The sequence below is a fragment of the Triticum aestivum genome, chromosome 7B (genome assembly GCF_018294505.1).
Source record: "Triticum aestivum cultivar Chinese Spring chromosome 7B, IWGSC CS RefSeq v2.1, whole genome shotgun sequence".
In the NCBI taxonomy this organism is placed as follows: Eukaryota; Viridiplantae; Streptophyta; class Magnoliopsida; order Poales; family Poaceae; genus Triticum; species Triticum aestivum.
This window is the reverse complement of record NC_057813.1, coordinates 457,926,785-457,943,191: the sequence shown is the minus strand read 5'-3', so window position 1 is coordinate 457,943,191 and position 16,407 is coordinate 457,926,785. Positions and strand designations below refer to the sequence as shown.

The window sequence follows — 16,407 nt, the reverse complement described above, 5'->3', positions numbered from 1 at the left end:
GCGCGTCGACCCCGCCACCGAATCGCCGAGCGCCGCCCCTCCCGGCCTCCTCCCCGCAGCCCACGACACCCGAAACCCTATCCCGTTCCCCACTCGCTCCCACTCCCCCTCTCCCGATCTGATCTGGATCGGGATCGATCCCCCGCAGCTCGACCCCCGACGCCGGCGATCTCCCCGTCTCCGCCCTGGATCGCCGTTGCCTGCTGTCGTCATGGCCTCCTCGCCCCTCCTCTCCGTCGCCAAACCGCCTCCCAGCGCCACGGTGTCGCCCCGTCGTCCTCGTCTCCTCCTCGCCTCGATGCCGCGCGGGACGCCTCCGCCACGGCCACCTCGTCGTCACCCCGTCGCTCGCCCCAAACCCTGTCGATGACGTGCTGCCGCCCGAAGGCCTCACCGTCGCCGGACCACCCTGCCGTCGCTGCTCGTCGCCATGAACTCCTCCGCCCCGTCGCGCCAGCCCCGACTCCTCCTCGAGCAGGCTTTGCTCAACTACAGGGCTCGGTGAGCCCCGTCCTCCCTCTCTCTCCCTCATTCTCTGACGCCGGCGCCGTCCACCGCGTACCGACCGCGCTCGGCCCTGCGCCTCACCATGGTCCTCCGCCCCCTTTGCACACCCCCGCTGCCGTCCCACGACCGCTGCGACTTACCGCCTGTCCGCGCTCACCGCGGCCCCGCATCCGTCCCACGGCCACCCCTGCCGACCACCGCCCCACCGCCCTGGCCGGCGCCCCACTACGACCCCGGTTGGCCCCGCTGCGCCTTTGGTCGGCCCTCTGTCGATCTGGGCGAGCGCCGTATCGGGCTGGCGCCCAGCGCCCGTCGCCCGCACCCGTTTGGCCCCTGGGGCCTATGACAGATGGGCCCCATGCCCATAATGTTTTTTTAAAAAAGGGATTAAAAATAAAAATAATAAATAAAAAAATGATTTAATAAAATTAATTATTAATTAATTAATTATCTAACGAATTAATTAAGTTAATTAATCCTGATTAGATTAACCTAATCACTAATTAAACTAAACAGTTAATTAAGCTAACTAATTAACCTAAACCCTAATTAACCTAAATAGAGGATGACAGGTGGGTCCCCCTGGACCCACATGTCAGGTTGACCAAGTCAACTCTGTTGACTGCTGATGTCAGCATGACATCATGCTGATGTCATTAATCTGTTTTTCGAATTAATTAAATAATTAATTAAATTCTAGAAATTAATGAAATCTTTAGAAAATCATATCTTTTAATCCGTAACTCGGATTAAAATATTTTCAACATGAAAGTTGCTCAGAACGACGAGATGAATCCGGATATGCAGTCCGTTCGTTCGCCACACACCCCTAACCTATCGAACTCGCAACTTTCCCCCTCCGGCTCCTCTGCCCGAAAACGCAAAACACCGGGAATACTTTCCCGGATGTTTCCCCCCTTCACCGGTACCACCTCATACCACGTTAGGGCACACCTAGCACCGCTCATTGTCACGTCACGCATCGTCGTGTTTATGTTTGCATTGTATTCATTGTTTCTTCCCCCTCTTACCTCCGGTAGACTACGAGACCGACGCTGATGCCACCGAGTACGACTACGTCACCGACGACCCCTCCTTGTCTGAGCAACCAGGCAAGCCCTCCTCCTTGATCACCAGATATCGTCTATTCTCCTCTATACTGCTTGCATTAGAGTAGTGTAGCATGTTACTGCTTTCCATTATTCCTATCCTGATGCATAGCCTGTCCTTGCTACTACCGTTGTTACCATTACCTGCTATCCTACTGCTTAGTATAGGATGCTAGTGTACCATCAGTGGCCCTACACTCTTGTCCGTCTGCCATGCTATACTACTGGGCCATGATCACTTCGGGAGGTGATCACGGGCATATACGATATACTTTACACAGTTACATTACCTGTGATACTGTTCGGAGATGGGGGCTGAAGGGGCAGGTGGCTCCATCCCGGTAGAGGTGGGCCTGGGTTCCCTACGGCGCCCGACTGTTACTTTGTGGCGGAGCGGCAGGGCAGGTTGAGACCACCTAGGAGACAGGTGGGCCTGGCCCTGTTCGGCGTTCGCGGATATTTAACACGCTTAACGAGATCTTGGTATTTGATCTGAGTTGGCTACGAGCCTATACGCACTAACCATCTACGCGGGAGTAGTTATGGGTATCCCGACGTCGTGGTATCAGCTGAAGCACTTCAGACGTCAGCGACGGAGCGGCGCGCGCCGGATTGGAACGTAAGCCTGCTCTTGTATTAAGGGGGCTAGTTCTGCTTCCGGCCGCCCACGCAACGTGCAGGTGTGCTATGGGCGATGGGCCCAGACCCCTGTGCGCTTAGGTTTAGACCGGCGTGCTGGCCTCTCTGTTTTGTCTAGGTGGGGCTGCGATGTGTTGATCTTCCGCGGCCGGGCATGACTCAGGAAAGTGTGTCCGGCCAAATGGGATCAAGCGTGTTGGGGAATGTGGTGCACCCCTACAGGGAAGTTAATCTATTCGAATAGCCGTGATCTTCGGTAACAGGACGACTTGGAGTTGTACCTTGACCTTATGACAACTAGAACCGGATACTTAATAAAACACACCCTTCCAAGTGCCAGATACAACCCGGTGATCGCTTTTCTACATGGAGACGAGGAGAGGATCGTCGGGTAGGATTATGCTATGCGATGCTACTTGGAGATGCTATTTGGAGGACTTCAGTCTACTCTCTTCTACATGCTGCAAGACGGAGGCTGCCAGAAGCGTAGTCTTCGACAGGATTAGCTATCCCCCTTTTATTCTGGCATTCTGTAGTTCAGTCCACCGATATGACCCTTTACACATATACCCATGCATATGTAGTGTAGCTCCTTGCTTGCGAGTACTTTGGATGAGTACTCACGGTTGCTTTTCTCCCTCTTTTCCCCCTTTCCCTTCTACCTGGTTGTCGTAACCAGATGCTGGAGCCCTGGAGCCAGACGACTACTACCCCGGAGGTGCCTACTACTGCGTGCAGCCCGCTGACGACGACCATGAGTAGTTTAGGAGGATCCCAGGCAGGAGGCCTGCGCCTCTTTCGATCTGTATCCCAGTTTGTGCTAGCCTTCTTTAGGCAAACTTGTTTAACTTATGTCTGTACTCAGATATTGTTGCTTCCGCTGACTCGTCTATGATCAAGCACTTGTATTCGAGCCCTCGAGGCCCCTGGCTTGTATTATGATGCTTGTATGACTTATTTATGTTTTAGAGTTGTGTTGTGATATCTTCCCGTGAGTCCCTGATCTTGATCGTACACATTTGCGTGCATGATTAGTGTACGATTAAATCGGGGGCGTCACAAATTGGTATCAGAGCCGACTGCCTGTAGGAATCCCCCTTCCACACTCCTTGGCCGAAGTCGAGTCTAGACGTTGCAAAAACTTTTACTAACATGGCTGTGTGGCCCATGGGCCCACGTCGCCATCGGGTGGTAGTAGGATCTTTTACTCCTCGACCTATACTCTGGGACTCTGATCTCTCTTCTATTCGGGTTAAATGAATTTGCTAACTCTAAGATTAGGATCTCGTGATCGCATCCACCCGAAGAGCCCCTTATTGCAGAGGATCGCCTGCTACATCAGAAGATTCTGAAGATACTCTCTGATGTTCTCTCGAGACTTGTGCCCATCACTTTGGCTATTCCTGACCACCGATAAATCCGTATGGATAACTACTTACACTTGCCATTCATACGATCATCCCCCATTGATCTTGTTATTACAAGATACCCCGAAGTTTTCTCTATTGTTCCGAGAATACTTTGTGCCTACTGCCTAGCAGTTCTTTGCCACATGAATACCCCTTCGAATAAATCCTCGCACTTGTCGAGTATCCGCTCATCCCCAGTTGTTCATGTGTTTCACAAAAGTCTTCGAAATAATATTCGATCTTCCGAAAATCCTTTGGGGCCTTTGGCTCTTGAAATTCTTGCTTGCTTGCATTATGGATAATCCCATAAGTCTCGTAGTCATATTGACATTCCTTGTCATTACCATTTTGAGTCTGTTGACTCAATATGTTTGCGAATACACGCAATCATCATTGATCCTTATAAATTACTTTTTCGGCTGAGCTGCCATTCTTTTTACTGGAATTGGTTCTCAACCAATCCAATTGTGTTTGATTGTACCCTATGGCTATTCAACTTATCCACCCCTAATCAGAGCATTGCTTCTGATCCCTTGATTTGGAAATCATAATTCCTTTGCATTTGACAATTGAGTTAGTCAGTTGTTTCTATAATCTGCTTCCTCTAGTTGAGTACCGATGCTCACGTCAGATCCCTTGTGGACCACCAGCTCCTTTGTTGGATTTTATCTGACAACACCCTTCATATTCAATAAACTTGTGAGCCTTTTTCTCGGATACATAATGCCTTTGGTAAATTGTATCGTCTGCTTTCTCAACCATGCTCTGCCTTCGAGCTTGAGTTAATTACTTCTAAAAGATTCTGGTATAGGATTCTAAGATGCCCCGATGGGTTGAACCTATGCCTTCCTTAATATGTGTGAACTCGAAAGTTTTCACGAGTCGTACTCTTCTGGTATTTTGCCAGATAAAATTTCAACGCTATAACTTCATCGAAAACGAGAAGTGAATGAAAGGGTATGCATTGGAGAAGTGGGAGTCGACCTTGAACTTTGTGTTCATGCCCATGGACACGATGTATATCCTATCATGGAAGCTTCTTGTAACAATAACTATTTCCTTGATAACTAACATATGGTATCTGTGAATTGATCCCTTGCAACCGTGGTTCCGACCATGATTGTTCTTCTTGAGCTCATTTCTCGGACAAGTTAAAACAATTGTCTCCTATGGATCAATACCCCAGTCCAACCTCTATTTTGATCTGTCGTCGAGTATTACCCCCTGGTATCTCGAGATTATCATGGAACTGCATAACTTCTTATGAGTTCTTCATCAAGTGCTACGTTCCCACTGATTCCAATTTTTCACGGGCTCTGAATTACTAAACACTCAAAGACACCAATATCTGAACCGAGTCCACACTACGGTTCAACAACCCTTCGGTAAGCTTCTATAAGTACGAGTTTGTACCCGATCACATCATTCCTAGCCTGATCGGCTATATCATTAACATGCTAAATTTTAACTGTGCTACCGGGTCCTTCTCCTCGGAGCACAAAATTCGACGGTGAGCTAATCTTACAATCGATCTTCCTCGTCATACTGTTGGTCCTTGGACAGCAAGCTTGATTTCGAGTTTGTGTCCTACCCGTGGTTCCAATAACCTTCCGCTTCATTATTCCTTTGACTTGATGTCATCACTGATTGATTACATCTTCATGAAATCTCTCGACAAATGCGTCGTGATCATCATCAACCTTATGAGCTCTTCCAGGATATCAATTGAGTTCATGATGAGAAATACCATCCTTGCACCTGATGATTTGTGTTACCTTTGACCACTTATTTGCCTTCCGTTCAACACAAACTTGTTCGTGTTTTGAGTTATACCTTGAGATCCCTACTATCCAGCATTTGTTCTTTCTTACCTTGGAGTATTACCATCTTTTAGTATCAAGGATGTTGTGAGGACTGCTCCACCTCTTAAAGAGTTCTTGGTATAGTGATACTACTCACCATCACCACTCTTTCATGGTCCTCGTGTTGATTCCAACCAGGGTACCAACAAGTGAACGGTGTTGTTTGGATCCTGCACTCCTAGCAACCCTATTGCTTTGAAGTTAATAGTCGGCCGTTCATTCTTAGTCTATTGATTATTGAATCACCATTCCGACATTGGTCGTGCAACCCAACCCGTATTTCGGGCGCACCGTTCAACCAATGTTTAATTATGTATGTTTTCCTCGAGCATATCCCATTTTATTGTTTAATCTGACAGATGTTATCCCCTTATCCACATAATTGTGGAGATCCATCTTTTGGATACCTCGTTGAATTATCGATGAGTCCATCAGCCACCTCATCATCCTCTCCTTGGGTTAATGATGAACTCTTGTTAACGGAAATCACTTCTTAGTTCATTTCCCGAGAATCTTACAGTGTCATCCCGTCAATTTGTGTTGCACCTTTCTTCTCGGGCATCCTGAGCCAGAGGTATCCTGACACCCATCATATCTGAATCTCCATCAGATATGGTGGTTGGAACATATTTTCAAGAGTTATAACGTTGGTCCTTTGATGACCTGATAACATGATGTCATGCCTAGCACCCCCCCTGGGTGGAGGACCTATTATTATAGTATCCTTTTAAGCAAGTTTAGCCATTCTTCCCTGAGGAAATTGTAAGACTTATCCTACAAGTTGTTCCTAATGGATCCTTCCTATATCCAAAGTCTGACCTTTTGCTTGAAGACCATGTCAATGCTATCTCGAAGCATGTCTATGGTACTCCAATTTTCAACAAGAACATTTGAAGCCCAATGATAAATGTTTCCTGCTCAATTATCCAAACACCGCTGTGTGGGTAATATCATGAAATTTCTCTCCCCTACCTAAGGAGTTTTCTACATAATATCCTGTCATGGATATCATGCTCTGCTTGTCCTTGGGAAGGATATACCCCTGATATACGTGTTTAAGCACATTTTCCTTCCCGTTGTTTTGTTCAAACTTACTTGTAAACTACTTAACCGAGCAGTGGTAATCCCCTGCTTAGGTAAACACCTCGGTGTACCTTCCTGTCTGGTGTAACCCTGTTTCTACTGTTGATGACTTCCGGTAACCGCCGATGGACGAGAACTTTGCCTATTGGTCCGCCTCGTTCAACGAGCAGGAAAATTGTTCTCTTCGTCCCTCGCCCTTGGTACCGACATTGTTGACAACAAAACCCATAGGCTATCCTCTGACATACCTTGTTATCTTGACCGTGCAAATATTAGCGCCTTCCCGCTTTTAACCCACATGGTGGGCCCATAACCCACGGTTCCACAGGATCGAAACCTGACTCTCCTGTACAACCCTGTTTCCAATGGTTATTCCCCACACTTGGCTTCGTATTTAATGCATGGGCCACCTTCCTAGTGCCCTATTATGGTATCTGACGCAATACCTACTCTCGGTACTCTGAGCCCCTTTCTCACTCTGGTTCAGGCCTCGAGCAACTATCTATCCGCTTGGAACCTCTTATTGTACCTTCGTACCTTACTCTCGATGTATTTTATATGTTCAACTCGAGAGATACTCTTATGCTGATTCTTGGGTTAACCCCCAGATTGTTCCCTCATAAGCCTCTTTGTCGTAGCCGAGCTTCTCCTTATTGATTCGTTAGTACGTTGGAGATCCCGAAGAAAGGATGACAGCTCTATCATGATGACCTGGAGCAGAGAAATGAAGACTTCAACGTAATGGATCCACCTCTTCGAGAAGAGCAACCAAAGACGAGAAGATTCGTTAGAATTTCGTAACCAAATCCCTTCCCCCCTTATAACCGCTCCTAAATCTCGGGACGAGATTTCTTGTAGTGGAGGAGAATTGTGACGCCCGAGTAATTAAGCTACAGTGATCCTCTGCTAGTGATGCCACGTCACCTCGATTATAGTTGCTAATCTCGAGTTAGTTCGAAACCGATTCAAAATTCAAATTGAAAATTTGGTAAATGATAAAAGTTTTCAAACATTAAAATAAAATTGTTCGGTTTGTACTAGATATTACATAGATAATTATGGTGTAGGAGACACAGTTTTATAAGATGCATAAATATTTTGAATTGAATTAAAACAGAGGAGAAAATAAATAAAAGAAAACAAACTAACAAAAAAAGAAAAAGAAACCCCCCAAACCCCCGGGCCAACCGACCCAGCTAGCCAACCGGCCGGCCCAGTCGGCCAGCCCACCCCGGCCGGCCCACCGCTCCCCGCATAACCCCCCACCACCCTCGAACCCTAGCCCGATCCACCACCACACCCCCACTTCCCCCACGATCCCTCGCTCCTCTCCCCCACCCCACGACCCGATCTGGATCGGGGGCGCTCGCCACCCCCCCGACCCTGGTGACCGTGTCTCCCCGCGCGTCGACCCCGCCACCGAATCGCCGAGCGCCGCCCCTCCCGGCCTCCTCCCCGCAGCCCACGACACCCGAAACCCTATCCCGTTCCCCACTCGCTCCCACTCCCCCTCTCCCGATCCGATCTGGATCGGGATCGATCCCCCGCAACTCGACCCCCGACGCCGGCGATCTCCCCGTCTCTGCCCTGGGTCGCCGTTGCCTGCTGTCGTCATGGCCTCCTCGCCCCTCCTCTCCGTCGCCAAACCGCCTCCCAGCGCCACGGTGTCGCCCCGTCGTCCTCGTCTCCTCCTCGCCTCGATGCCGCGCGGGACGCCTCCGCCACGGCCACCTCGTCGTCACCCCGTCGCTCGCCCCAAACCCTGTCGATGCCGTGCTGCCGCCCGAAGGCCTCACCGTCGCCGGACCACCCTGCCGTCGCTGCTCATCGCCATGAACTCCTCCGCCCCGTTGCGCCAGCCCCGACTCCTCCTCGAGCAGGCTTTGCTCAACTACAGGGCTCGGTGAGCCCCGTCCTCCCTCTCTCTCCCTCGTTCTCTGACGCCGGCGCCGTCCACCGCGTACCGACCGCGCTCGGCCCTACGCCTCGCCATGGTCCTCCGCCCCCTTTGCACACCCCCGCTGCCGTCCCACGACTGCTGCGACTTACCGCCCGTCCGCGCTCACCGCGGCCCCGCATCCGTCCCACGGCCACCCCTGCCGACCACCGCCCCACCGCCCTGGCCGGCGCCCCACTACGACCCCGGTTGGCCCCGCTGCGCCTTTGGTCGGCCCTCTGTCGATCTGGGCGAGCGCCGTATCGGGCTGGCGCCCAGCGCCCGTCGCCCGCACCCGTTTGGCCCCTGGGGCCTATGACAGATGGGCCCCATGCCCATAATGTTTTATAAAAAAAGGAATAAAAATAAAAATAATAAATAAAAAATGATTTGATAAAATTAATTATTAATTAATTAATTATCTAATGAATTAATTAAGTTAATTAATCCTAATTAGATTAACCTAATCACTAATTAAACTAAACAGTTAATTAAGCTAACTAATTAACCTAAACCCTAATTAACCTAAATAGAGGATGACAGGTGGGTCCCCCTGGACCCACATGTCAGGTTGACCAAGTCAACTCTGTTGACTGCTGATGTCAGCATGACATCATGCTGATGTCATTAATCTGTTTTTCGAATTAATTAAATAATTAATTAAATTCTAGAAATTAATGAAATCTTTAGAAAATCATATCTTTTAATCCGTAACTCAGATTAAAATATTTTCAACATGAAAGTTGCTCAGAACGACGAGACGAATCCGGATACGCAGTCCGTTCATTCGCCACACACCCCTAACCTATCAAACTCGCAACTTTCCCCCTCCGGCTCCTTTGCCCGAAAACGCAAAACACCGGGAATACTTTCCCGGATGTTTCCCCCCTTCACCGGTACCACCTCATACCACGTTAGGGCACACCTAGCACCGCTCATTGTCACGTCACGCATCGTCGTGTTTATGTTTGCATTGTATTCATTGTTTCTTCCCCCTCTTACCTCTGGTAGACTACGAGACCGACGCTGATGCCACCGAGTATGACTACGTCACCGACGACCCCTCCTTGTCTGAGCAACCAGGCAAGCCCCCCTCCTTGATCACCAGATATCGCCTATTCTCCTCTATACTACTTGCATTAGAGTAGTGTAGCATGTTACTGCTTTCCGTTATTCCTATCCTGATGCATAGCCTGTCCTTGCTACTACTGTTGTTACCATTACCTGCTATCCTACTGCTTAGTATAGGATGCTAGTGTACCATCAGTGGCCCTACACTCTTGTCCGTCTGCCATGCTATACTACTGGGCCGTGATCACTTCGGGAGGTGATCACGGGCATATACGATATACTTTACACAGTTACATTACTTGTGATACTGTTCGGAGATGAAGGCTGAAGGGGCAGGTGGCTCCATCCCGGTAGAGGTGGGCCTGGGTTCCCGACGGCCCCCGACTGTTACTTTGTGGCAGAGCGGCAGGGCAGGTTGAGACCACCTAGGAGACAGGTGGGCCTGACCCTGTTTGGCGTTCGTGGATATTTAACACGCTTAACGAGATCTTGGTATTTGATCTGAGTTGGCTACGAGCCTATACGCACTAACCATCTACGCGGGAGTAGTTATGGGTATCCCGACGTCGTGGTATCAGCCGAAGCACTTCAGACGTCAGCGACGGAGCGGCGCGCGCCGGATTGGAACGTAAGCCTGCTCTTGTATTAAGGGGGCTAGTTCTGCTTCCGGCCGCCCACGCAACGTGTAGGTGTGCTATGGGCGATGGGCCCAGACCCCTGTGCGCTTAGGTTTAGACCGGCATGCTGGCCTCTCTGTTTTGTCTAGGTGGGGCTGCGACGTGTTGATCTTCCGCGGCCGGGCATGACCCAGGAAAGTGTGTCCGGCCAAATGGGATCAAGCGTGTTGGGGAATGTGGTGCACCCCTGCAGGGAAGTTAATCTATTCGAATAGCCGTGATCTTCGGTAACAGGACGACTTGGAGTTGTACCTTGACCTTATGACAACTAGAACCGGATACTTAATAAAACACACCCTTCCAAGTGCCAGATACAACCCGGTGATCGCTTTTCTACAGGGCGACGAGGAGAGGATCGCCGGGTAGGATTATGCTATGCGATGCTACTTGGAGATGCTATTTGGAGGACTTCAGTCTACTCTCTTCTACATGCTGCAAGACGGAGGCTGCCAGAAGCGTAGTCTTCGACAGGATTAGCTATCCCCCTTTTATTCTGGCATTCTGCAGTTCAGTCCACCGATATGACCCTTTACACATATACCCATGCATATGTAGTGTAGCTCCTTGCTTGCGAGTACTTTGGATGAGTACTCACGGTTGCTTTTCTCCCTCTTTTCCCCCTTTCCCTTCTACCTGGTTGTCGTAACCAGATGCTGGAGCCCTGGAGCCAGACGACTACTACCCCGGAGGTGCCTACTACTGCGTGCAGCCCGCTGACGACGACCATGAGTAGTTTAGGAGGATCCCAGGCAGGAGGCCTGCGCCTCTTTCGATCTGTATCCCAGTTTGTGCTAGCCTTCTTAAGGCAAACTTGTTTAACTTATGTATGTACTCAGATATTGTTGCTTCCGCTGACTCGTCTATGATCGAGCACTTGTATTCGAGCCCTCGAGGCGCCTGGCTTGTATTATGATGCTTGTATGACTTATTTATGTTTTAGAGTTGTGTTGTGATATCTTCCCGTGAGTCCCTGATCTTGATCGTACACATTTGCGTGCATGATTAGTGTACGATTAAATCGGGGGCGTCACAATAATACTAGTTAATTATTGGGTTAGCCAAATCAATTTTATTTATATGATTAGAATTGTTTACTTCGTATTGGTTGGAGGGAGTCCCACTAGCAAGCTAGTGTGATGGACACTCCCCATAAAAAATAAATTTAATATTATTGTGGGCACATAACCCACATATCAGATATTAAACTTAGAATAATTGATACTACACTTGATCTTAGCCAGAAGGCCTAGAAAGGTATGCTTTGAAATGATGTCTTGCGTCTCATATGGCTCTCTGACCCCTTCACTGTGTTGCATGGGCGAGGTGATACTAAACAAATTGAAGTCAGCTAGAAAGAAACCTGTCTCTGCCTCCCTAATATTTTCTCCCATTTTGCGCCTGTTAGAACAACTAACGAGCCTTCTTAGTTAGTTTTTCATACAGACTAAAAAAAAGTTAGTTTCTCATACTCATGGTCTCACGCCGACTTAAAAAAAAACCCATCTCCTCACGGAAGCCCAAAAGAACATATAATTAATTAACTATTGCTGGCATCTGGCAGCTCATCCAAGAATTCATATCTTCGCCTGGATTAGCAAGGTTTCCTAAATTAGTTCGTTTAAAGATATGATAAAACCAAGCTTTTGTCATTTGAGTGTGCAGGGATTTAATTTGAAAAACTTGATGAATCTGTGAAAGCTATAGGAACGACAACTAATCAGCTCCAGATAACAACTTTGGAAGATAGCTCTCATTGCAAGCACGGAATAAAAACGTTGAGAAATAAGCTGGCAGATAATTCTCTGCAATGTCCATGCCGTATTCACAAGCTTGCAAAAAGTGTGAGCCACCATGTGGTGCTAAATGTTAAGTACAGATATTCGTACTACTTGGAAAATGCATTTTCTACATAGGGATGCAGCGCTATTCTGTTGAGTAGTACGGACTGCATCACTTGCAAATATTCAGAAGATCAACTATAGCAGCACTCAAATACTGATAGATAGGTTCCTTCTGTTAGAAAACGAGAGACAGGTTCTACTCAGAAGTAAGACAATCTGACACGTTCATAGGCAAATCTAATCTAGATAATGCTTCCCAATTGATAACACGTTGAACCATCCTTGTCTTCTGCTTGATGACGCACCTAGCAACAAGAAATTGATTTCAGGTCACTACAAATAAATCTCTTTGATTCATATGCATTCGTGACATAGGTGTGAAGCGCTATTCCACTGAACTGAATATAGCACAGAAAGCCGGTACTTGCAAATATTCAGAAGATCGACTCTACCAGCACATAAAACTTGATAGATAGGTTCTGTTTAGAAGGAGAGCAATCTCACACATTCATAGGCAAATCTGTTTTGATAATGCTTCCAAGTGAAAATAAAGTTAAATCATCCTATCAAATCTTCTATTTGATTTTTTTAATGGACAACCTGCTTGATGATGCAGCTAGCAACAACAAATTGCTTTCAGCTGAGTCCAAACAAATCTAAATTTGTTTAGTTTTTATTGGTTGGGGTGCGCCTGGCCTGAGCAATAGTGCAACGCCCAGGCGGCACACGAGGGCCCCACTAGCAAGCTAGTGTGGTGGACCATCCCCCATAAAAAATAAATTTAATATCGTTGTGGGCGCATGGCCCACATATCAGATATTAAACTGATAAGAACAGATACTACACTTGATCTTAGCCAAAAGGCCGAGAAAGGTATGCTTTAGAACCCTGCCCTCCGCCTCCTCTTATAGCTTTATTGGGCGACTGCGCTGCTTGCACGGGCGAGGTGGGACTAAACAAGTTAACAGGGAGTCATTAGAAACATGCCTGTGCGTTTCCCTACTATTGCTTCCGTTTTGGACTTCTTGGCCCAACTAAAGAATAGTAGCCCAGATGCCTCAACAGGCCGACAACTGTGTGGCTCAACTCATAGTCATGGCCTGATCATGGTAGTAAATAATTAGCTGTCAAGTACTAGTAAATGAGTTAATAGTTAATTAACTAATTCCCTGCAACTCATCCAAGAATTCATATCTGGTTAAAAACGTTTCGTAAATTAGTTTATTTAGATATAATAATATAATAAAAGCAAGTTTTTGTCATTGGGTGTTCAGGGATTTAACTTCAAGAACTTGATGAACCCGTGAAAGCTATTGAAACCAAATCTAAACCACCCCAATTAGCATTTCTGGCAGAGAATTCTCACTGTTCCTGCCAGTTCAGTGTGCCAGCCACTTCCTGAATTTATTCTTAGTCAGAACAGTATAAGTAACCACATGTTCAGCGATACTTTCTTTCTCTTCTTTGATCCAAACCGAACCACTCTGCGCAGATGAATGCCTATGTTACCATCAATTGGGAAGAAATTAAAGTGCAGCCCCCGTCAACACAACATCTACTGAATACACAACAGTACTATACCCCGCAGAAATGCAACTCTTTATAACCAACTACTAGCGGATAGTGTGCAGCGGCACACCACGCTCCGTTGGTGGTTCGAGAGTTGTTTTTCTTGGTGCAGAAAACAGTACTCCCTCTGTCTCAAAATGTAAGACATTTTTTTGACACTGATATAGTGTCCAAAAATGTCTTACATTTTGGGACAAAGGGAGTGTGTGTTACAGTTGTTTACTTGCAAAATTTATACATGGTTCACACTACAACAACCACACAACTTCTAGAACCTCAGGTACAGTTCAATCTTAACATATGAAGGATATATCAGTTACAGTTCCATATTCACTACGCAAGCTTTGGAAACATGCATCTGAATCCGATCTTCCTGCTAGCTCAAGGGATCATTTATCCTCCAGATTTGTTGACAAGTATCGTCACATGCATCTGTGATTTGTCCTCTTTTTAGCTATGCCCATTATCCTTCAAACAGATCTGACAGCAGCTTTTCAAGATCTTCAGGGGTGTACTTCATAAGCTTTGGAGCTTTATTTTTGTGCTTCTCAAGGTATGTACTGTAAGCCTGAACAAGCTTCTCTGATACTGATTTACGCATATTGGACCGGAGCAGAGGATTTTCAACTTTCCATGTCTTCTGAGTCCAGTAAGTTTTCTCAAATTGAAGGTTAAATATTTGCAGTGTTGGTAGGTTAGAAAAGATTGGGATTTTGTTGGTCTTTACATGGAAGCAATACATGACAGATTCCCAAGAAATGTTGATGAACGATGAGATATGGTCCTTCATTTGGTCTTGGTGCTTCAGAACCCAATCATCTCCTAGAAGATACCTTATCTTTGAGCCTTCTACTTGATGCAGCACAAAGTTCACGTTATTCACCATGAACATTTGTTTTAACCCTGCATCTTTATATCGCTGAGATTCTTTCTCAAGCATAATTTCCAAGTGAGAGATCAAGGTAGCAACAATATCTTGCAGCGTCTCCATTGCAACCTTGCCATCCTGTTCATCACCGACAAGTATGATCTTGAGAGAGGTGCCATTGTCCAGTAGTGACATGATGTATCTTAACAAGTATTTGGTGATCTCATGGATACCACCACCTTGGGGGACTACGTCAGATGTATAGTCCAAGATCATGTCTTTGAGCACCTGAAGACCACTCCTTATGCTTCTTCGCAAATCATGCAGTGCGTTTCCAAACCTTTCTGATAGCGATGCACCTCTTTTCGGGCATAATTCATCTACAAACTGAGCGAAGTGTTGCAACAGGAAAGGGAATATATTCTTGGGCAGGACCAGCAACAGGTTAGCAAGCGCTTCGTGGACTCGTATCATGGCGACGACGTGATCTGGGTGTGGTGCTGTCGAAGTTACCACTTGTATCAAAGAAAACACAGACTCCAAGAGCCGGATATTTGAGTTCACCTTTGACCCCGTTGAAGATCTTGCCCAGCGACTGATCTCCTTGATAGAAGTAGTTACGTTCTTGAGCAGCTTTGATGGTGAACAGAGGTCTGGATGCTCCCAGCCATTGATTTCTTGCTTAGGGAACTTCGCTGATGATTCAAGAAGATCCTGATGCTGCTGAAGCTTCTTTCCCTGTATGAATTCCGTACCTCCTGTGGTTGCTAGTGCTGGGTTTTCTTGCTTAGGGAACTTCGCTGCTGATTCCGGAAGATCCTGATGCTGCTGAAGCTTCTGTCCCTGTGTGAAGTCAGGAGTTCCTGTGGCTGCTAGCGCCGGCGTGTGATCCTGATGCTGCTGAAGCTTCTTTCCCTGTGTGAGATCAGGAGTTCCTGTGGCTGCTAGCGCCGGCTTGTGCTCACCGGCATGTCCGGCTGAAACTATATGCCGGATCGCGGCGGGGCTTATTGCCGCGACCGCAAAGGGGTTTGGGGTGGCAGGTGTGCTGCAGCCTGTGGAGATGGAGGAGCTGGGGCAGCTTCTCACCGTCGGAGTAGAAACGTAGCTGCTCACGGTGGAAGCAGGGCTCCTTGGGAACGCCATTTCCAACTCTGCAGGGGCTGGATGTGGTTTTGCGCCAGCAACCAGCTGCTGAACTCTTGTAAGCTTCCTCTCAGCCACGTTCTCGCAAAAAAAGAAAAAAAAACTGATAAGCGCGTCGATGGGTTAGTGGGCACCGCAAAACAGCCATATAACTAATTTTAAGTGGCTGACAATAAACCTGAAGGATGAGGTGCCAGACAATGACCACTTCTTGGCTTGATGTTGGGCGGCCAGCGGCGGAAGTTGAGTACCAGGCAATCATCATTTTGTGAAGAGAAGAACGATGTACAGGAGAGATATGAAGGGGTGATTTTGATGGATATGTTTTGAGTTTTTGTGGATCTTATATTGGATTGGGTTAAATATGCATATTCTGCAAGAACCCGGTTGATGGGTAGATATCAGGTGACCACCGTTCACATGCTCCATGCTCCAAATCTTAAAAAGTCACATTTGGATGTTTCAAAAAATTCTGATTTCTTTTATGGATGTTCACAATACATATGTCCATAACACGTAAAAAATTCGGATTAAAATTTGAAATATACATTGGGAAACAAAGCGACAAATTCATATGTGACCCTATTCATGTTTTGTCTTGTTTTGATACTATTCATTTTAGATTTGTCTTTCTTGTTTCGCAATGTGTGTTTTGAATTTGGATCTAATTTTCTTAGGATCTGTAGTCAC

General features: G+C 47.1%; 1 protein-coding gene, 1 non-coding gene and 1 pseudogene across 2 annotated transcripts; all 3 read right to left on the bottom strand.

Moving 5' to 3' along the window:
• Positions 1-11,341: 11,341 nt before the first annotated feature.
• On the bottom strand, positions 11,342-11,551 carry LOC123163275 (uncharacterized; annotated as a pseudogene).
• A 1,263-nt stretch (positions 11,552-12,814) lies between these two features.
• On the bottom strand, positions 12,815-13,011 carry LOC123163252 (U2 spliceosomal RNA). The gene has a single exon (XR_006481814.1). It is a non-coding gene; the product is annotated as a U2 spliceosomal RNA (small nuclear RNA).
• Positions 13,012-13,942: 931 nt separating this feature from the next.
• LOC123159646 (exocyst complex component EXO70E2) lies at positions 13,943-15,790 on the bottom strand. Its single transcript, XM_044577458.1, has one exon. It carries the CDS (start codon positions 15,715-15,717, stop codon positions 14,167-14,169), a length of 1,551 nt encoding a protein of 516 aa, XP_044433393.1. The 5' UTR covers positions 15,718-15,790; the 3' UTR covers positions 13,943-14,166.
• Positions 15,791-16,407: the final 617 nt, after the last annotated feature.

What these genes read in the sequence shown, in the direction of transcription:
- LOC123159646 (XM_044577458.1), bottom strand. Translation starts at nt 15,717, where the DNA reads ATGGCGTTCCCAAGGAGCCCTGCTTCCACCGTGAGCAGCTACGTTTCT.